This window comes from Pelophylax lessonae (genome assembly GCF_965119305.1).
Source record: "Pelophylax lessonae genome assembly, chromosome: 11".
Classification (NCBI taxonomy): domain Eukaryota; kingdom Metazoa; phylum Chordata; class Amphibia; order Anura; family Ranidae; genus Pelophylax; species Pelophylax lessonae.
In genome coordinates this window covers 128803890-128826443 of record NC_138778.1, presented here as the reverse complement: position 1 = coordinate 128826443, position 22554 = coordinate 128803890, and the positions used below count along the sequence as shown (strand labels likewise).

Genomic DNA, 22554 nt, shown 5'->3' with positions numbered 1-22554 from the left:
GTGTAGGATAGAGCCAGATGGTGTCTGTAGCATTTGCAAGGGAACAGAGGGCAGGTGGTTATGTAGGAGTTAGAAAAAAGTTTAGCAACCTCTTCTATAGTAATAGGGTTGAATGAAGGAAGTAATGATTGTACCTGTGGACATGGGGTGTTAAGTGAGGGAGGTATTTGCACATAGGAGATCTCCTTACAAATTGTATCAATCCTATTTTTGAAGTGTTTGGCGATCTCCTGGGGAATGAGTGAGTTAGTGGGTGGAGGCAGTGGAGGACGAAGAAAAGAGTTGAAGGTAAAGAAGAGTTGACGGGGACTGGATGAGAAAGTGTTAATGAGAGTAATGGAGACACATTATATATATACACAGTATCTCACAATAGTGAGTACACCCCTCACATTTTTATTATATCTTTTCAAGTGACAACACTGAAGAAATTACACTTTGCTACAAAGTAAAGTAGTGAGTGTACAGCTTGTATAACAGTGTAAATTTGCTGTCCCCTCAAAATAACCCAACACACAGCCATTAATGTATAAACCGCTGGCAACAAAAGTTAGTACAATCCTAAGTGGAAATGTCGAAATTGGGCCCAAAGTGTCAATATTTTGTGCGGCTACCCCTATTTTCCAGCACTGCCTTAACCCTATTGAGCATGGAGTTCACCAGAGCTTCACAGATTGCCACTGGAGACCTCTTCTACTCCTCCATGAGGACATCACGGTGCTGGTGGATGTTGGAGATCTTGCGCTTCTCCACCTTCCATGTGAGGATGCCCCACAGATGCTCAATAGGGTTTAGGTCTGGAGACGTGCTTGGCCAGTCCATCACCTTTACCCTCAGATTCTTTAGCAAGGCAGTGGTCATCTTGAAGATGTGTTTGTGGTCGTTATCCTATTGAAATTCTGCCCTACATCCCAATCTCCAAAGGGAGGGGATCATGCTCTGCTTCAGTATGTCACAGTACATGTTGGCATTCATGGTTCCCTCCATGAACTGTCACCAGTGCCGGCAGCACTCATGCTTCCCCAGACCATGATATTCCCACCACCATGCTTGATTGTAGGCAAGACACACTTGTCTTTGTACTCCTCACCTGGTTGCCACCACACACGCTTAACACCATCTGAACCAAATAAGTTTATCTTGGTCTCATCAGACCACAGGACATGGTTCCAGTAATCCATGTCCTTAGTCTGCTTGTCTTCAGCAAACCGTTTGCAGGCTTTCTCGTGCATCATCTTTAGAAGAGGCTTCCTTCTGGGACAACAGCCATGCAGACCAATTTGATGCATTGTGCGGCATATGGTCTGAGCACTGACAGGCAGACCCCCCCACCCCTTCAACCTCTGCAGCAATGCTGGCATCACTCATACGTCTATTTCCCAAAGACAACCTCTGGATATGATGCTGAGCACGTGCACTCAACTCCTTTTGTGGACCATAGCGAGGCCTGTTCTGAGTGGAACCTGTCCTGTTAAACCTCTGTATGATCTTGGCCACCGTGCCTCAGTTCAGTTTCAGGGTTTTGGCAATCTTCTTATAGCCTATGCCATCTTTATGAAGCGCAACAATTCTTTTTTCAGATCCTCAGACCGGTATGAGAGAGTGAGAGCGATAACACCAAATTTTACACACCTGCTCCCCATTCACACCTGAGACCTTGTAACACTAACGAGTCACATGACACCGGGGAGGGAAAATTACTAATTGGGCCCAATTTGGACATTGTCACTTAGGGGTGTACTCACTTTTGTTGCCAGCAGTTTAGACATTAATGGCTGTGTATTGAGTTATTTTGAGGGGACAGCCAATTTACACTGTTATACAAGCTGTACACTCACTACTTTACATTGTAACAAAGTGTAATTTCTTCAGTGTTGTCACATGAAAAGATAGAATAAAATATTTACAAAAACGTGAGGGGTGTATTCACTTTTTGTGAGATACTGTATTTGTGTGTGTGTGTATATATATATATATATATATATATATATATGTGTGTGTGTGTGTATATCTAGGTTTTCCTTATCACTGCTGGGGGAAGTACAGCTAGAGACACATAGCTATATAGAAAAAGATTGTTGGTGTTATAATGGATTCAGGTTGCCACCTTTTCTTCAAGCCAAACCTGAACACTTTAGCGGCGTACAGCCTTTTTTGAATTATTTTTGTAGTATACAAAACAAATGAAATACAAAATGTAGTACAAATAGATGTAAAATCTGTATAACCTTTTTAAAAATTGTGCTGCACCAAAATGCATTGTTTTTTCCTGCAATCCAAAAATGTCCATCTAGGCCAGGAGTAATAAATTAAAATTCAAAGAGTTCTGGTTGCTAAAATTTTCAGAGGTCCGAATAATAACATAAAAGTAGGCCAATCACATCCATATTTTAAGTAAAAGAAAATAAAACCACCTAACATAAGATGTCCCCATCAGAGTGTCCTTTTACATCTGCTGTCCTCATTAGATGTATCATTTATTTACAGTGTGTGTATATATAATATATATATATATACACCTGGAATTCCTCTTTACCTGGACTGCAGCTTTAATTTTTAGAAATGTCATAAGAAACAGTAAAACCTCTGCTATGATTAAAAAAATAAAGATAGAGTGTTTCCTTTATATAGCTTACGTCAATTTTAGAGGAAAGTAAATACTGATTTTCACTGCTACGAGTACAATGATATGAAGATTTTCTAACAAAACGTCCTCCTTTCATTCCTACCAGTTTGTTTATCATGAAGATCTGACATAATAAATCCCATATTGAAATGACTCAGGAAAGCAAAATAGTAACAGCTGGGTCACCGAGAAGAAGAGAAAACACCCCGTCACCACGTGGATTTATATATCTCAAATGGGATCTTCTCTAAACTTGAAGAGTGCTGGGAAACAGATGAAAACTATAGATTAACGTATTTAAACAATGGTCAGCTCTTAGGTATAATATTTTGTAGATAAAGCCTAGGTTCACACTACTGTGATGTCAGACATTGCATGTGATTCGCACCGCATTGCTGTGCAGATCACATGCAATATCTGTGCAATGCGAATTCATCCATGCAGTTGTATGGCTGAACTTACATTGCATTCGCACAAAAAAGGTGCAGGAACCTTTTTTTTTCCCGCACTAGATTTGAACACCCATGCAATCTGATTCCTGTCCGAATTCACAGTTCGCACTGCGATCTGCGAACAGATCTGGGGGTGTCATTAACTTTGTATTGACATCCTGAGCAGTTCACAGATGGCAGTGTGAACTGCTTGCGGGAGAGATGCGGGAACCCATACTAGAATCACGCCGGCTACCGCATCGCATATGTGTGAACCCAGGCAAAATCAATCTAAAAGCAAACCGATCCTTTTTCTGGTAAGGGTCCACTTACAAATGGTGTCTACCGTACATCACTTGCCAGACCAATCTATTAGCCTTCTACGAGGAAGTGAGTTGCCATCTAGATAATGGAAGGCCTGTGGATGTGGTGTATCTAAGGTACGTACTAAGGTATGTATGTATGGACCATAGGGTGAGTACCTGGAGAGAGAACTGGCTCCAGGGGAAAGTCCAGAGGGTGGTGATTAATGGGGGAGTACTCGCATTGGGCGGGTGTGGAAAGTGGGGTCCCCCAAGGTTCTGTCCTTGGACCAATCCTGTTTAATTTATTCATAAACAACCTAGAGGAGGGGATATCCAGCACAATTTCGGTATTTGCAGATGATACTAAACTAAGCATGCCAATATCTTCTGGGCAGGATGTGGAAACCTTACAAGCGGACCTGAACAAAATAATGGGGTGGGCAAATACATGGCAGATGAGGTTTAATGTTGAGAAATGTAAGGTAATGCACTTGGGCATCAGAAACACGAAAGCAAGCTACTCACTAGGGGGGGGAACCTCTGGGTGAATCTAAGATGGAAAAGGACCTGGGGGGTCCTAGTGGACAACAGGCTTGGCAGTAGCATTCAATGCCAAGCTGCTGCAAGCAAAGCCAACAAAATACTGGCATGTATAAAAAAGGGGATTCACTCCAGAAATAAAGAGATTATTCTCCCACTCTACAAGACTCTGGTCCGGCCACATCTGGAGTATTCCGCCCAGTTCTGTGCACCGGTCCTCAGAAAGGATGTGTTGGAACTGCAGAGAGTCCAGAGAAGGGCAACAAAAATAATTAGGGGAATGGAGGACAGCAGCTATGAGGAAAGACTACAAGCACTGAACTTATTCTCTCTGGAGAAGAGACGCTTAAGAGGGGATATATCAATGTACAAATACTGTACTGATGATGACCCTAGCATAAGGAACAAACTTTTCAGAGAAAGGGAATACAATAAGACACGTGGCTACTCACTAAAACTAGAGGAAAAACAGTTTAACCTTAAAATAAGTAAAGAGTTCTTTACTGCCAGAGCAGTAAGGATGTTGAATTCTCTTCCACAAGCAGTCGTATCAGCAGGGAGCATCGATACCAACTATTAGATGGGCATCTTAAAGACCACAACATACAGGGGTATACAATGTATGGTTAACAGCAAACACACACACACATCATAGGTTGAACTGGATGGACTGATGTCTTTTTTCAACCTCACAAACTACAGTATGTAACTATGTAATTACTACCACTGTCATCGGTAGAGTTGTGTTCTGATGTCTACTACTAGAAAAGTCCTTTATATGCCTAGAACAGGCAGAGCTCATATATACTAATCCTACTTACCAAAGAGAATTTGTCATTTAGGCCATTTAGAGTAAAGGGACAGGTTCTTATAGTAGTCCAACCATTACCCACTGATACTTACCCTTCCCAGTCTAATTCTGAAGCTGAAGGCACTTCCATCTTTTCCCGGTTTTCTCTGTAGGGTCATGGGCTTCAGCAATATGAATGGCTGAGCCGGCAATTACGGCATGCGCTATTTTTGGCACAGCACTGAAGGAACAGCACAGCTCCCCACCTACACCACATCTATATTGCAATTGCTGATACCAGACCCTCATCATGGATAAGAGTATGCTATATATACATTTAGGGGAGCCCCATTCATTTTTTTGTGTCGGGTTCCTCATTACTAGTGATGAGCTGAACACCTCCCGGTTTGGTTCACATCAGAACACCGCGAACAGGGGAAAAGTTCGTTAGAACATGCAAATTCTATTGAGTCTATGGGACTCGGACATGAAAAATCAAAAGTCCTAATTTGAAATGCTTAAATGCAAGTTATTGCCCAAAAAAAGTGTATGGGGGTCCGGATACTGACCTGGGGGACTTGTACTAATTCAAACATTTTTTTTTAAATCGATCGTTTTTACAAGAGCAGTGATTTTAATGATACTTAAAGAGAAACAATAAAAATGAAAAATTCCTTTAAATATCATGCCGGGTCCCCTTAATGTGCCTGTAAAGTGGCACATTTGTATGATTTATGTAGCCTGCTGCAGCAATACTGACATTTCTAAAGGAAAAAATGTCATTTAAACTTGCTCGCGACTGTAATGTATTGTCGGCTCCCGGGAATACAGATAAAAAAAACGGCGTGGGGTCCCCCCCAGTCCATTCGCCAAAATTGAAAAATAAAATGGCGTGGGGTCCCCCCCAAATCCCTTATTCGAGCAAGCAGCCTGGCTGGTCAAGATAAGGGAGGTGGTGGAGGGGAGAGCGAGCGCCCCCCCCCTCCTGAACCATACCAGGCCACTTGCCCTCAACATGGGGACAAGGGCCTCTTCCTGGACAACCCTGGGCTGTGGTTGTCAGGGTCTGCGGGTGGGGGGGGCTTATCAGAATCTGGAATTTAACAAGGGGGCCCCCAGATCCCCCCATGTGAATGGATATCGGGTACATCGTACCCCTACCCATTCACCAAAAAAGTGTACAAAAAAATAAAGACAAAAGCCAGTTTTTTAAAAGTCCTTTATTAAAAAATAAAAATAAAAAATAATGTCCCCCGATGTAAATCTTTTGTCAATCACATCACCTGCCGCCGCACCCAAAAAAATAGAAAAAAAAAAGAAGAAGCTCCTGCCTCTTCCTCACGTCTAATGAGCTGTTTGCGTTTGACAGCTCTTTTATAGGAATCTGACGTCACGAGCGCCACATAATGCACTGCTCAGGTACAGTGAATAAATTACTAACATCATGTTTCCTATAAAAAATCTGTCACAGCTCAAGCAGCTTATGATGCCCGATGCATCTGAAGAGGCGGGAGCCTTTTCTTTTTTTTCTATTTTTCGGGTGATTGATGATGGATTTACATTGGGGGACACTATTCTTTTATTTTTCAATAAGAGACTTGTCAAAAACTAGCTTTTGTCTTTATTTTTTTTTACACTTTAATGGTGAATGGTTAGGGGTACGATGTACCCGATATCCATTCACATGGGGGGGGCAGGATCTGGGGGCCCCCCACCCGCAGACTCTGACCACAGCCCAGGGTTGTCCGGAAGAGGCTCTTGTCCCCATCAACATGGGGACAAGGTGCTTTGGGGGGCAGGTGCTATACTAACACTTCTCCCTGCTTTACACCTCTCCCCAACCTAATGTCACGCACGTACCTGGTGGAAGAGCCTGATATGATGGAGAAGGCCTCTTCTACACCTCTGACTCGGGGCCCCGGATAGAGCAGACAGGTGGCACGAGTGCCTATTGGTCTTGCTAGCAGCTGGGCTGGACGAATTCTCGGGATCAAGCAGGGGAAGACCGTCAATGGACCATAGCAGAGCAGGAGTGCCGTATAAACACCACTGAGCAGGAGACAGGAGCAGGCTGAGGTTGTCAGTAGATAACAGCAGAGCAGGAATACCTCATGGACACCAGTGGAACATAGGCAGGGGCTTTCAGCAATCAGTCCAGCAGCAGTGGAGATAGGAGCAGAGTCAGACAAACCGGGTCATACACAGGCAGAGTTCAGGAGAAGTCAAGACAAGCTGGGTCGTTAACAGTAGTCAGATGCAGAGTAACAGGTTGCAGGTATAGACGGGAACGCTGTAGACAAGACAGCACTTCAGCATTGCACAGGCTCAGTTTAAAGAGCCCCCTTGGCGCCAATGCGAACAACAGATGTACGCATGTGAGCAAATGACTTTTGCGCTTATGCACGAATATGTACACGCCTGTGTGCACGAGCACCTGCACAATTTCTATTACCATGAAGAGGAATATGGACTAGCCTATGCACAGGAGGCTGTCTAGAAGAGCCATTCTGTCTGTTGGAATGTCCTTCCTGACACAGAACCAATCCCTTTATCACCTCTCACTAGATGTACACCAACCCCCTACACAGATCCTGCCCCCCCCCCTGCAACACAATCCTCCCCTGCAGCTTGCGTCTTCCCTCCTCTGCCCTATCGCCAGCTTATTTGCTGCAGGGGAGGCACATATAGGCAAAAACAAAACGTTTAACCGGCTTTCAGGCTGGAGAGTGGGGGGCTGGTAAACGTGTTTACCAGCCCCTTACTTTCTTAGGTGAACATAGTGAGTGATCGGTGCCGATCGCTCCTCTGTTCAGCTGTCACTGTGGCATAGCATAGTAAACAGTGTTTACTATGCCCCAGTGTATGAATGAATGTGAGCCACTATGCAGAGGTTTCCATGCATTCATAAGTACTACAGCTGAGCCTGCAGAGAAAGGGACTAAACTCTCTTCAGTCCCTTTCTCTGCTTAAAAAAAAAAAAAAAAAAAGACATTTGAAGTCTGCTTAGACCCCAGATGTCTCTCTAACCCCCCAACATTAAAAAAAAAAAAAATGTAAAAATAAAAAAATTCATTGTATGTTGAAAAAAAAAAAAAATCTTAGAAAGGCCACTTTTACACAGGCACCTCCATAGGACAGAATCAATGGGGATTATTCTGCTTATCCCCCGCGAATAACAGGTCGGTCTCCACTCCCCACAGTGGAGACAGACACAGTCCTGCTCTCCTCTATGGAGAGATTGGGGGAAAACAGACCGCCTGTCCATTTTCATACAATCCTATCTGATCCACCAGATGGATGGAAAATAGGACCACCATCCGTCTGTTTTTTGTGGGCAGGATCGGATGGCGACCGGTGTCAGCGGACATGTCACCGCTGACATCTGCCGCTCTTTAGGGGAGACTGAAGAGTTAGATCAAGTCCGCTTGAAAACTGACAGGCAGACCTCATCAGACAGCCCGTGTGAAAGGGCCCTAAGGATAGATTTCGACGTGCGTCTAAATTGCCCTTGCCTCTGAAGCCCGAGGCTATGCTCCAAAGGCTACTGACAGGCAGTGAGGAAGCGATGCGATGCCTCATCACCCCCTATTTTACCCCATTTTTGCTGACAAATGCATGGCAACTGCACACAACTGTGGGGTGTTATAAGTGCTTCCCCAGTAATTGGAATGTGTAGCGATTGGCACAAGGCGCTACAAGTCAGGTCAACTTTGCCAGGGGCGCAAAGCATGCAGCCCCTGCATGTAAACACCCCCGCCCGCTGCCTATTGCAGAAGTGTGGTTGGTGGGTGCGCAGAAATGCAGCTCAATCATGCACTTTTGCCCCCCCCCCCACCCCCAACTGTAAGTCTAAACAAAGCCCAAGGCCTTGTTCACATGGGGCATACTACTACAAGACGGTGTTTAGCTGCATAGAGATGCACAGGTGTTCCGTGCATCCCCATGCAGGCAGTCCCATTGATGTAAATTGGGACACAGCAGCTGCACGGGAATGCACAGGTGTTCTGTGCATTCCTGTGCAGGCAGTCCCATTTATGTCAATTGAGATGCAGCAGCTGCAAGGACACAGCCAATGCTCTCAACTTGACATCTATGTGGGTGCATGTCCCTGAACTCACACTGTCTGCGTTTGGGTCCATAAACCTACATCCGGATGGATGTCAGATCTGTCCCTGCAGCTGGTGCTCCCACCAAAGGCATAACTAGAACCTTCAGGGCCCCGGTGCAAGAAACCATGAAGGGCTCTCCTGACCCCCGACCCCCCCTTCCATCCGAGCTCCAGGCTTCCAGTTCTGAGAGGGCACCCATGGACACCCCCCCCCCCCCCCCCCCAGAATCCTGCCTCCCACATGCCTCCTGGGGCATGCATTCAGCATGCTCTGTGACTGCTGTGTTCTTCGGACAATCACAGTGGTCCTTTACCATGTGATCAGCTGATCACATGCAAACAGACTTGTCGGTTATCGGCACTCCTTTCTTCCCACGCTGTGTCTGTGTGAGGAAAGGAGAACCGTTAACCAGCAATACTGTCAGTACATTGTTTACACTGATAATCAGGGCTCTGATCATCAGTGCTGCCTATCAGTGCTCATGAATGCCGCCCATCAGTGCCCATTAGTGCTGCTTATCAGTGCTACCAATCAGTGCTCATTAATACTCTCTATCAGTGCCGCATATCAGTGCTCATCAATGGTGCCTATCAATGCCACCTATCAGTGCTCACCAATGCTGCCTATTAGTGCTATCAGTGCCACCTATCAGTGGTCATCAGTGCTGCCTATCAGTGCTCATCAATTCCCGCCGATCAGTGCCACCTATCAGTGCTGCCCATCAGTGCCGCCTATTAGTGCCACTAAGTGCCCATCAATGCCGCCTATCAGTGCCCATTAATGCTGCCTATCAGTGCCCATCAGCAGTACTCTGAGCTGAGAGTGTCTCTCTTATACAGCTCAGACTGAGAGCCTACACTGGCAGTCCCTCCTACCTCACACATAAATGCCGCTTATCAGTGCTGCCTACCACTGCTCATGGATGCCGCGTATCAGTGCCGCCTATCAGTGCTCATCAATGCTGCCTATCAGTGCCGCCTATCAATGCCACCTGTCAGTGCTCACCAATGCCCATCAGTGCCAACTATCAGTGCTCATCAGTGCTGTGTATCAGTGCTCATCAATGCTGCCTATCAGTGCCACCTATCAGTGCTCAATGCCGCCTATCATTGCTCATCAATGCTGCCTATTAGTGCCACCTATCAGTGCTCATCAATATTGCCTATCAGTGCTGCCCATTAGTGCCACTTATTGGTGCTCATCAATGCTGCCTATTAGTGCCACCAGTGCCCATCAATGCCACCTATCAGTGCCCATCAGCAGTACTCTGAGCTGAGAGTGTCTCTCTCATACAGCTCAGACTGAGTGCTTACACTGACAGTCCCTCCTACCTAGTACAGATAGAAGACAGCTGATCTGCTCCTTCTCCTCCCATCCCCCCCCCCCTGTGCGCACAGCAGGAAGGGTGAAGCTCAGCAGCTAAATGTGATCATTCAGATGCTGGTCTTCACACTTCCGGCGGCGCACACAAGAGAGAGGTGGGAGGAGAAGATCGGCTGTCTTCTATCCGTGCAAAGTAGGGACTGCCAGTACAGGATCTGAGCCACTGAGAGTAAGGGTGGCCCCCTCCTTTCGCATATACCGCCCCTACCCTCGCAGTGACAGAATGGGTGGGCGTAGGCCCCCTCCTCTCACAGTGACCGCCCCTCCCCTCGCTGTGATCATCCCAGGGAGAAGGATGGTGGGCTGTGTTTATAACAGCCGACCGTCCTTCTCTCTCAGTGGGGAGCGATCGTGGGTGTCTGGTGGCAATCAGAGCCGCCTGACACCCGCATCGGCTTCCCCGCTGATGAGCAGGGGTGGGAGCGCACCGCCTAGACTCCTGAGAGCGAGCGCCGTACGTGTACGGCGATTCGCCCAGGAGCGGCTGCCTGCCGCAGTACATCTGCGGCGGGCAGTCTTAAAGGAGTTAAAAATAGCCATACTCCCCACAGTTACTACCATTTTTGGCAGAGAATTCCACAGTCTTGTAGCCCTTACTGTAAAGAACCCCCTGTGTAGCCTGAGGTTAAAATGCTTCTCCTCTAAACGCATTGTATGGCCCCGTGTCCTCATGCATTCCTTGCGAATGAATAGTGTTTATTCTATGCTCAGATCACCATTGAGGTATTTGTAAATTGCTATCATGTCCCCTCTCAGGCGTCTCTTCTCCAGGGAGAATATATCAAGCGCTTCTAAACTCTCTTCGTATTTAAGGTCCTCCAATCCCCTAATAAGTTTAGTTGCCGTTCTCTGGACTCTCTCCAGCTCCAACACATCCCTTCTGAGGACTCGCAACCAGAACTGGACAGAATACTCCAGGTGTAGCTGGACCAGTGTTTTATAAAGTGGTAGGATTATAGTTTTATCTCTGGAATACATCCCCTTCCTTATGCATGCTAATATTCTGCCGGCTTTGGTAGTTGCAGCTTGACATTGCATGCTATTAGTATAAGTCTATCTTCTACTAAGACTCCCTGATCTTTCTCCATTTTTGATTCCCCCAGAGGTTCCCCCCTAGCGTGTATTGTGCTTTTATGCTATTAATCCCTAAGTCCAATACCTTGCACTTATCCACATTAAACCTCATTTGCCATGTAGTTGCCCCCTCTGTTATTTTTGTTCAGGTCATTCTGTAAGATTTCTGCCTCACGATGTGAAGTTATTGCCCTACTTATTTTTGTATCATCTGCAAAAACTGAGATCGAGCTACTGATCCTGTCCTCAATGCTATTTATGAATAAATTGAACAAAATTGGTCCCAGGACTGAGCCTTGGGGGACCCCACTTACCACCCCAGACCAGTCTGAGTATGCATTATTTATTACCACCCTTTGGACACACCCCTTTAACCAGTTTCGTATCCAAGAGCAAACCTTGTGGTCGATGTACCTTATTTTTTAAATTAAGCGTTTGTGGGGAACTGTATCAAACGCCTTAGCAAAATCTAGGTACACCACATCCACAGGTGTCCCCCTGTCTAGCTCACAGCTAACCTCTTCGTAGAATGTTAACAGATTGGTTTGACACGAACGCCCTTTTGTAAACCCGTGCCGATTACTGCTGATGATATTATTGTCTTTAGCAAACTCTTGGATATAGTCCCTTATCATCCCTTCCAGAAGTTTACATACTATTGACGTCAGGCTGACCGGCCTATAATTTCCCAGGATATGTCTCTGCCCTTTTTTGAATATTGGTAGTGGGAAGCAGAAGTGGGAAATGGGAGCAGAGATAACAAGGGACGTGACACGGCCTATTATCAATTATTACCTCGGTCCCATAAGGTCTGTGAAAAGGAACTTAACCAGATTAAGACCGGAAGGATTTGCCCCCTTAATGACCAGGCCCTATTTTGCGATTCAGCACTGCGTTACTTTAACGGACAATTGCGCGGTCGTGCAATGCTGTACCCAAATAAAATTGATGTCCTTTTTTCCCCAGAAATACAGCTTTCTTTTGGTGGTGTTTGATCACCTGTGCGATTTTTTATTTTTTTTTGTGCGCTAGAAACAAATAGATTTTTTAACATTCCAGGCCAATTTGTTCTCTGCTACATATTTTTGGTAAAAAAAAAAAATCGTAATAAGCGTATTTTGATTGGCACAAAAGTTATCACGTCTACTAACTACGGGAAAGATTTGTCAATTTATTTTTGTTTTTTTTACTAGTAATTGCAGCAATCTGTGATTTTTTGCGGGACTGCGACATTGCGGTGGACAGATCGGACCCCTAACTGACATTTTTGGGGATACCAATGACTTTACTACAGTAATCGATGCTGAAAGATATGCACTGTTACTGTAATAATGACACTGGCTGGGAAGGGGTTAATGGGTTAAATGTGAGCCTAGGGGAGTGATTCTAACTGTGGGGGGGGGGGGCATGGCTTGTGAAATTACCATAGAAACATGTGATCCTATATTGAAGGATCTCTCAACTCCTCAACAACTTCTTTTAAGGTTTTCAATTTTTTTTCCCCCTTGCATTCTTTGGTTTTCTTACTTTTAGGACACCGTACCCACCTTTCTATTATCACTTTCTGTTCACCCACCGCTTATACAGTGTAGATATCAGTTTCTTTCTTCTTTTTGGTCCCTCTTGGGTTCTGACTGGATTATATATTTATATATATTCATACATACGTGTATTTTTTATACACTAATATACTCTATATCCCGTAATCTTGCTGTCACTTTTGTGTTACAGCTTATACACTTTGAATACTTTGTTACATTATTATGCAAGTTCAGTCAGTGCCAGTTAACCAAGTGGGATCACACACCCAGCTTCACTAATCTTGACACCTTGTATTAATTCTTTCACTCCTTTGTCTATTAGATCAGCATCAGGTGGTGTGATCTCAGTCTTCTCACTTTTTCTCTTTTGGTTTTTTTTTTATCTTTTTTTGCAACATTTTTTCACACTATTACCCTTCTATGCTATCATCATGTGGTACCATATATATATATATATATATATACACACACACACCCCTGTATACCGATACTTTTTTCTGTTATCACTATGTGATACAGTTTATATATTTTTAGATATATTTTTTTAACACGAGATTTTCATCCATGCATTTTTCAGTTGGTATCACATTACTATCATCATACTTTCACATCATACGTCTTCTCGCCTCCATCCCTTTGCTGCCAATCCTTGTTCCTTCAGCTCCTGGGTCAGAGTTATGGTACCTCCACCACATGACAGCATTCCCTCCACTAGTCATATTTAACCGTATGTAAGTATGGTTTTCCCCACTTGGGTCATACACTTGTTGATATTCCATACTTGCTGGCTATTTAACAACATGTATACTATTGTCTTTGACAGACTTACATATTTATTTACTCCTGATGACTGGGCCAACAGACCCACAAAACACATTGAGTTTTATACAAGATATTCTGTTGAGTTTCAATCCAAGATATTCTACTCATGCCTTACTGATACATATGCCTTGCACTGATGCCCATTGTCATGTGCATTAACTATTATACTTTTTTTTGTATGTTTTTACTCAATTAAAGCTATATACTAAGTCTATTGCTGTATATGTATGTTGCTCTGTAATCCTGTCATGTTTATCATGTTTTGTATCAATATTTGACATTTGCTACTTGTCGGTACTTGTTCACATTCAGTTATATTTTCATAATAAATGATATACATTCATGAGTCTCTAGTAGTGACTATTGCATGCACCTCATTTAAAGTCCCACCTGGGCACTCTTTTCTTTGTATTTGAATTAGTGATGGAGGCGCACACAATTGCCAGTGTCAAACCATTCCCCCTTTCTCTCGGTTATTATATGTGTAATACATATTGTTTTTACTTATTACCATGTACTCTATCTTATCAAGGTTTTACTCGTAATCAGCTCACGATGGCTATTCCCACGCCAGTGGGCTATGACCATACTTATGTTTTCATGTTTTTACTTTTTTCTCATATATATGGTTCTAACTATGATATATACTGTATGTTCCTAACCCGTGATTAATGTTTTTGTATGGTTTCTAACCATAATGTCTTACCTTTGTTTACAATATGTATTACCTATATTTACAACCTGTGATTGATTTCTCAATAAATATCTGGTTTTTACATATTTTCTGTCTTTGGCAGCTAAACATAAGCATGGCACACGTTATCAACCAGTATAGTGATACGCCTCATTTAAAGTCCCATTTTGTTCCCCCCCCCCTTTTCTTCCTTTTATTCACACATTTTATATATATATATATATATATATATATATATATATATATATATATATATATATATATATATATATATATATTATTTATTCTTTTGCCACTAGTGTTTGGAAATTAAAATTTTTTCAACCATCAGTGTTTCATATTTTTTTTTTTCAGTCACTAGTGTTCGAAAGATTACATTTTTTCAGCCACTACTGTTCTCTTTTTTTTTAAGACAACTACTGTTTGGAAATGTACATTTTTTTTTTAGCCACAAGTTTGGTAATTTACATTTTTCAACCACTAGTTTTTGGTAATTTCCATTTTTTAAAAACTAGTGTTTCATATTTTATTTATTTTAACATCCCTGGTGGTATTCGGGGTTAACTTTCAGTACCAAAAGCGGTAACCCCCGAGCCACACTCGGGATTACCCCAGAATGTTATTCACTTTCCCTGCGATCCCCCGTCGTCCTCACACTCTCTCCCCGCTCTGTGCACGGCCGATTGCCGACACTTGCCTTCCGGTTCCCTTCCATGCGAGCATTACGACGCAGGGGGGTGGAACCAGTGGTAAATTCAAAAGTGTAAATAAACAAATGACATGATACAAAGCTGTGATCCTAACAGATCACACTGTATCATGCCAATTCACCACAGGATTGCACCTTGTGACTTTTCCAGTGCCCTGCGCCTGGAAAGTTTTGAACGACCATGGCGTCCAAAAAGCATTCTTTTTGCACAAAAGCGCTTTTAGACGAACTGAAAAACAGCAGCGGCAAAACGAAATACTTGAAGAACTGAGCGATAGCGATTTGTGGGAAAATTCGTCATCAGGAACGGAAAGTGATGACAGCGACGATTCTGATGTCTCTTTCTGGCACATAGCTTGTGGAATTTCGGAAGTATATCAAATGATTCTTCAGAATTTCCAACTGAGCTATGTGCCAGAAAGATACATCAGAATCGTCACTGTCATCACTTTCCGTACCGGATGACGAATTTTCTCACGAATTGCTATCGCTCATTTCTTCAAGTAACTCAGTTTTGCTGTCGCTGTTTTCCAGATTGTCTAAAAGCTCTTGTGCGCAAAAATAATGCTTTTTGGATGCCATGCTCGTTCTCAATTTTCCAGGCACAGAGAACTGGAAAAGTCACCAGGAGCAATCCTGTGGTGAAAAGGCATGATACAGTGTAATCTGTTAGGATAACACTTTTGTATCATGCAATTTAGTGTATTTACATTTTTTAAATTGCTGCCCGTTCCACCTCCCTGCGTCGCAACGCTTGCAGGGAAGGGAACCGGAACACAGGTGCCGGCATCGGCCTAGCACACAGCGGGAGGATGGCAGGGGAGGACGGCGGGGGATCGCAGGGGAAGGTGAGTTTTAAAATGTAAAACAGATTTCCATGCAAAAGAATGTACCACTTTTAGCACAGAAATCTGGACCTAATCAGACCGCCAGGTAGGTTAAGCCACTAGTGTAATGAAATTTAACTTTTTTAAGCCATTTGTTTGTCAATTGTTATTTCTTTTTTTCAGCCACTAGTTTTTAATTTTTCCAGCCATCAGTGTTTTATATATTAGTGAAATATGTTATTCCATACTTACCGTAATTTTCCTTTCCTGGATCCTCCCCATGTCAGCCTACCTTGGGTCAGCTCCGCCCCCTCCAGGACACCCCTTTCTTATAGCCCATAAATAGCGACTGTCTGCTTTAACCGTGGTTCAATATACTGCTTCTCGCAACTGAAAAACTAGGGAGGGAATCCCTGGCTGACATGGGGAAGATCCAGGAAAAGAAAATTATGGCAAGTATGAAATAACAATTTTCCCTATTCCTGGACCTCCCTGTGTCAGCCTACCATGGGACGTAACCAAGCAAAACTATTAAGGGAGGGAACCAAAAAAATAAATAAGAATAAAAACCACACAGCTCAAAATCAATGCTGCAAAAACAAAATATTTTAATGGCCGACAGCCGCAGACAAAATCGTAGACCCAAAAGCTTCCGAGGGTGGAGGACATACATTCACCCGATAATGCCGAATAAATGTGTTAGGTGTTCTCCAGCTAGCTGCTTTACACCCTACTTCAGGCAAAACCTAAGCATAGGCTGCCCAGGATGCAGCCATACCTCTAGTGGGATGTGCTGTGACTTCCGAAGGAGGAGGTAAACCCAACGACTTGTATGCAATTTGTATAGTCTTGACAATCCAGGAAGACATTATTCTAGGCGGGACCGCCATGCCTTTCTTCAGACCCTGGGGAAGGATAAAAAGCTGATCTTGCTTTTGAAAATCTCTAGTCCGATCCAAATAGGTTGCTACAGAATGCACTAAGTCCAGCTTCTTCCACTCATCTTCTGGAATATCTTGTGGAAAAGCTAGGAGCACTGACTCACAATTTATGTGAAACGAGGTCGCCACTTTTGGAAGAAAACTTGAAACTGGTCTGAGTACTATCCTGTCTTGAAGAAGCAAGCAATACGGTTCCTTGGCTGAAAAAGCGCACAACTCAGACACCCTCCTAGCAGACTAAATGGCTGTCAAGAACACGGTCCGCAGTGTTAAGTGAAATTAGGAACAAGAGGAAAGAGGATCAAGCGGAAGGTTCAAAAGGGCTTTCAAGACCAAAGAAAAATCCCATTTGGGGAAAAAGGATCTTACTAGAGGCCTAATTTTCATGGCCGCCCTCAAAAAGCATACCACTAATGGATCCTTTTAGATTGTAAGCTCTAACGAGCAGGGCCCTCTGATTCCTTTAGTTCCAAATTGTAGTGTAACTAATGTCTGCCCTCATTTTGTTAAGCGCTGCGCAAACTGTTGGCGCTATATAAATCCTGTATAATAATAATAATAATCCAAAGCCCATCTTCTGTCCGACATTGCTGACAGGGCAGAAACTTGGACCTTTAAAGAATTCTAAGCCAAGCCCTTATCCAAGCCAGACTGGAGAAGCTCCAAAATTTCAGAACTTGAAGGAGATATGGAGTCCCAACCCAACCCCTCTTCGAGGAAAAGTTCAGGAAAGGTTTCCAAAATCTATGATATATCTTGTTAGTCGACCTTTTGTGAGCTTGTAACAGGGTATCCTTTACCCGTTCCGAGACACCTAGGTATTCAAAAGATCTCCTTTCAATCTCCACGCCATCAACTTCAGTCTCTCGGGGGTTTGGGTGACATAACCTGTCCTGCAGCAGGAGATCTCGAGCCGGAGGCAGTTGAATTGGATGGAACAACTTCATTCTCCATAACAACGGAAACCACGGCCTTCTGGGCCAGAAGGGCAGAATCACAATCACCTCCACATTCTCCCGACGAATCTTCAACAAGACCTTGAGAATTAGTGGGAAAGGAGGGAACACAAACACCAGAGAGAAACTCCATAGTCTGGAAAGAGCATCCTAGCCTGCGGGTGCCAAACTTGAGAGGAGTAGCAAGGAAGCTGGAAATTCAGATCTACTGTATCTCCTGTGTTCCCCACATGCTGAAGATCTTGGCTACATATTTGGGATTGAGGCCCCACTCGTTGTGATCTATGAACTTCTGACTTAGACAATCCAGCAGAACATTCTCAGCCCCTGGTAGATAAGCCTCCGAAAGAATATTTGGCAGGCCACCTGCAGAAGAGACAGACTCCGGGTGCCCCCCTGCTGAGTTACATAGGCCACTGTGGTCCTGTTTTTCAAAAGCACTTTGACTGATTGTCCTTGCAAAAGAGGCTGGAACGCTATCAGAGTGCGTTGAATGGTTTCTAACTCTAAGTAGTTCGAACTCCTTGAAGGCAGTGCCTCCCATTGACCCTAAACGTAGTGCTCCAAACAGTGTGCCCCCCAACCTATCAAGTGACACTCCTCGCTATAGATTGTGAGAGACTCTCAACCAGACCAAGGAAGGAGCTATTGGAGTCAGAATACAAATTTTCTGAATCAAAGACTGGCGATCCCACTGGTGAAGGAAATTGCACCGAAAACCTCCGTCTTTGCCACCTGGCCCATGGGACTACTGGAATAATGGAGGACAGGAGACCGAAATAACACATGCACTCCCTCAAAGACAGGGTAGACTGGGACATTACTGCCCTGGTCTGTCTCTGGATCTCCAGAACCTTTCTGTGAGGTAGACAAACTTGACCCAGAATTGTATTGAATTGCACTCTGAGATACTCCAACACCTGCGTTGGGCACATTTGACTCTTCTGATAATTGATTAGCCAACCAAAACGAGTTAGTGTTTCGCAGGTCAGAGCTATGTGATCGAGAACGAGACTTCGAGGGCCCAAGCAGTAATATGTCGTTGAGGTAATGAAAAATCTGCACTCCTTCTATCCTCAATAGCGCAATGATAGCCAACATAACCTTTGAAAATGTTCTGGCAGCAGTGCAGAGGCCGAATGGAAGATACTGAAACTGGAAATGCAAACCTATGGGGAACCTGAGAAAGCGATGGTGGGCTGCATCTATGAGAACAAGCAAGTAGGCATCTGCTAAATCAATGGAAGCCATCCAATCACCTCTTTTTACAATGGAAATTATAGTCTGCAAAGACTCCAATTTGAAAGGTGGCACCTTCAAAAAAGAATTTAAACATTTCAGATCCAAGACCGGCTTGAAACCTCCCGATGCCTTCGCCACCAACAAATAAAGGGGAATAACATTTTTGGCTCCATTCTTGCCTTGGAACTGGAAAAATGGCATTTGCCGATAGCAAGTCTTTTACATATGTTAGCAAACATTGTCTTTTGACAGGAGAGGCTGGAACCCTGGTTTCCGCAAAAAAAGGAAGAAGGGGGTCTTTATCCAAATTCCAAACGATATCCGTTCTGAACAATTTTTAGAATACAGGCGTCCTGAATTTTTTCCGCCCAGGCGCCCCCAAAGTGAGCCAGTCTTGCTTCTACTCGAGGGGACTGGGCGGAGAAACCTTCAGAATGCTTTGTCTAAAGCCTTCGCTGGCTGGTTGGGTTTAGGTTTGGGACCTTTTGGGAAGGCCGGTCCTAATCCCCTCCACTGCCGGAAGAACGGTCTAACCGGTCTATATGCATTTTGTTCCCTGAAATCCTCCTTGTTTTCTGGAAAAATGAAAGGGCTGACGCTGTCTTATCCTCTCTTAAGGTATTAAACCAGATTTCCTGCCAGAAATTCGATGAATAGAAGCTTTCCAACTAAGGGGACCGAACAAAGGCTGTGCTTGGAGGTGTTGCCTGTTAACCACAAAGCCCTGCAGGCCATAAGAGTGGGCCATTAATTTAGAAGTAATTCAGACCTGATCCACTGCTGCTTCAGCTAGAAAATCCACTGCTGTCTTTATGAATTGCAAGGGAGAAGAATTACCAGCTTCAACTCGGCCTCTATCTCCGCCACCGAAATTTCGGCCTCTATCTCTGCCAGGGCCGCTGCTTTCAAAGTGCCAGGGAATACATTCTTTTTAAATCTGTGTCAACTCTGCCATCCATTGGATCCTTAAAGGAGACTTAATCCTCTAATGGAAGTGTGACACGATGAGCCAATCTCTGCAATGAAGCATACACTCTAGGTATAGTGTCCCATAACTCAGCACCCTTAGCACTGAAGGGATATAACTTCGAGACCCTAATGTGGACATTCAGCTTCCTGTCCGGCCTTGCCAATTTGTCTTCCACAATCTCCTGAATCTCAAAAATGAGAGGGAATGAAGGAATTGATTTCTTCAATTCTTGATAATACCTGCACTGTTTCTTGGGAGGGGAAACCTCCTCCCGCCACTTCATAGCGTCTTTGACTGCTTGCACTAAGGGGGGGAACTAGCAAAAAATCAAACGTATGAGAATCCGGTTCTGTCTCAGAATCTGAAGCGTAAGATCTCATCTCTTCATCTGAGCTGCCACGCACTGCCGCCTCCCGATCCTAATCTTCCGAAACAGATCACAGAGCGGAGTGAGCTGATCTCTTGGACACACTCTTGAGCCCCTCCTTGACTACAGCCTTAATGTATTACTTCACCTGACGTGCATCTGTAGCATTATCCCGAGCCACTTCCTTCAAACAATAGGTGCATACTAACTTTCCCGGCAAGGCCTGAGCTGGACAAGCCCAACAGGCTTGAAGAGGAAGAAGACCTTCTCCTATGTCTGCGGCCAGATTTGCACTTTTTCGAAGCCTTACGGTGGGGTACCCTCCCCTGATTGGGATCTGAACGACCACCGCGGGCCACAGGCGAAGGAGACCTGGATGGCCACTGAGACGCTTGCATCTCCGAGCTTCAGGAACTGACATGCCTAGCCCCCTTCCTGACCTTTTCAGCCTGGGAAGCCAAATTTGAACCACTTTGCGGACGTTTATCCCTCTTCTCCCTAAAAAAAGATAGAGAGAAGGGAGCACTCAAAAAAAAAAAACACAACAGACCTTTCCATTTTAAGTCTTCAGCAAGAGGGGCAGCAAAAGGAGACCTGCAACCAGAAGCAAGTACCAACCTTAAAACCAAAAAGTAAGGCAGCAGCCAACCTAGAGACATTTAACATATAGGCAGCTTAATAAGGCAGCCTTTCCAGGGCAGAGCAGTGTAGAGGCAGGCTGGAGCACTCACACACAAGCAGCCTGAGAGAAGAAGGCATGGAATGCACTGGAGCAGTGCTGCAAACATATACAGGAACTTCTGCACTCTTTAAAAAACCTGTGCTTCCCGATTCAGAGCTGAGCGGGTCAGCGGTTGCTAGGCAACCCGACGAAGTAGAGACCTAGCTCCACCCAGCCCAATTCAAAGGAGTCACGTCACCCACTTGGCTGGGGAAATAGATAGCACACGTGAGAGGCAGCCAAGATGAGGGAATGCAGGTGCCAGGCGAAACTGCAGGAAACAGGCAAGTCTAGCCGGGACCCCAAAGCAGTACTTTAAAAGGAAACACATCCTCAGAGACCGCAAGAGCAGGCAGTAGTTTATTCTGCTACAATATGCCCCTGCAATAGGGGAACCCCCACAGCAGGAGATTTACTTCCTAAACGGGGGGTCTTCTCACTTGGGAGAGGCTGAACCCAAGTAGGCAATAAGAAAAGGTCTTTCAAAAAAATAAGATTTTTGTAACATCTTACCGTAAAATCTTTTTCTCTGATGTCCATTGACAGACGCAGCCTCATCTTGAGCTGCGTGGGTTATGCTGCCACCTGCAGGAGTAGTCTAGGCAGTACGTTAGTACAAAGTTTTTACATGTACACGCCCACGGGGCTGTCCCTTCAGACATAACCCTCACAGACACAGCCCAGCACATCAGTTTAGTTGCAAGGCGGGTGCTGGGTCTGTCAATGGACATCAGAGAAAAAGATTTTACAGTAAGATGTTACAAAAATCTTATTTTTTTGAAAGACCTTTTCTTATTGCCTACTTGGGTTCAAAAATCGTATTTTCTCTATCGTCCATTGACATACACAGCCTCATCTTCATGAGCTGTGTAGGACGTCCCAAAGCAGTATCGGCATGAGGGGTGGGAAAAACGCAACCAGAAAGTAACGTAAACTCCAAAGGCTAAACCTAGCCAACTGGGTAACATGAAGCTCAACCAAAACAAAATTAGTTCTCCCAGGTAAAAGACCCCTAAGAGAATAAAAAAAAAAAACATTCTCTTATGAAACAGCAGCCTGCAAAACCTTGAGGCTAAAAGAGGCATCTGAAGAAGCCAACAAATCCACCTTGAAATATTTTGTAAAGGTGTGCACAGACGACCAAGTTGCTGCCTTGTATAACGTGTATAACCATGGCCTGATGGCGAAAAGCCCAAGAGGCACTCAGCGCTCTAGCAGAATGCACCTTCACAGGGAAAGGAGGAACCAGACCCTTGAGTGAATAAGCCTGAATAACCGTCTGCCTGATCCATCTTGAAATGTTCGCAGCCAAACCTTTGCGAGGACAAAGAGAGAGTTTAATCAAAAAGGACAGATCCTGCACATGCTGATATACAAGTACAAAGAGGAGTACTTCACCAGCCCATGGCGCTGTCCATGTGTTCAGGGGACCTGAGGAAGGAGGTTCCGCCTCCGAAACGCGTTGTCCGTAGTAACAGCAGAGGCAGTGCACCCGTGTCTTGAATC

The 22554-nt window shown here is 44.5% G+C and overlaps 1 protein-coding gene across 1 annotated transcript in view; it reads left to right on the top strand.

The window, feature by feature from the left end:
• The window catches only part of LOC309567418 (SCAN domain-containing protein 3-like), a gene marked incomplete at both ends in the record, with an annotated part of 36949 nt that extends 19372 nt beyond the window's left edge, over window positions 1-17577 (top strand). The window contains one exon of the mRNA XM_082272818.1: window positions 17390-17577. Within this exon, the coding sequence (XP_082128944.1) occupies window positions 17390-17577 (188 nt within the window). The remainder of the gene's footprint in view (window positions 1-17389) is intronic.
• Between the last annotated feature and the right edge of the window lie 4977 nt (window positions 17578-22554).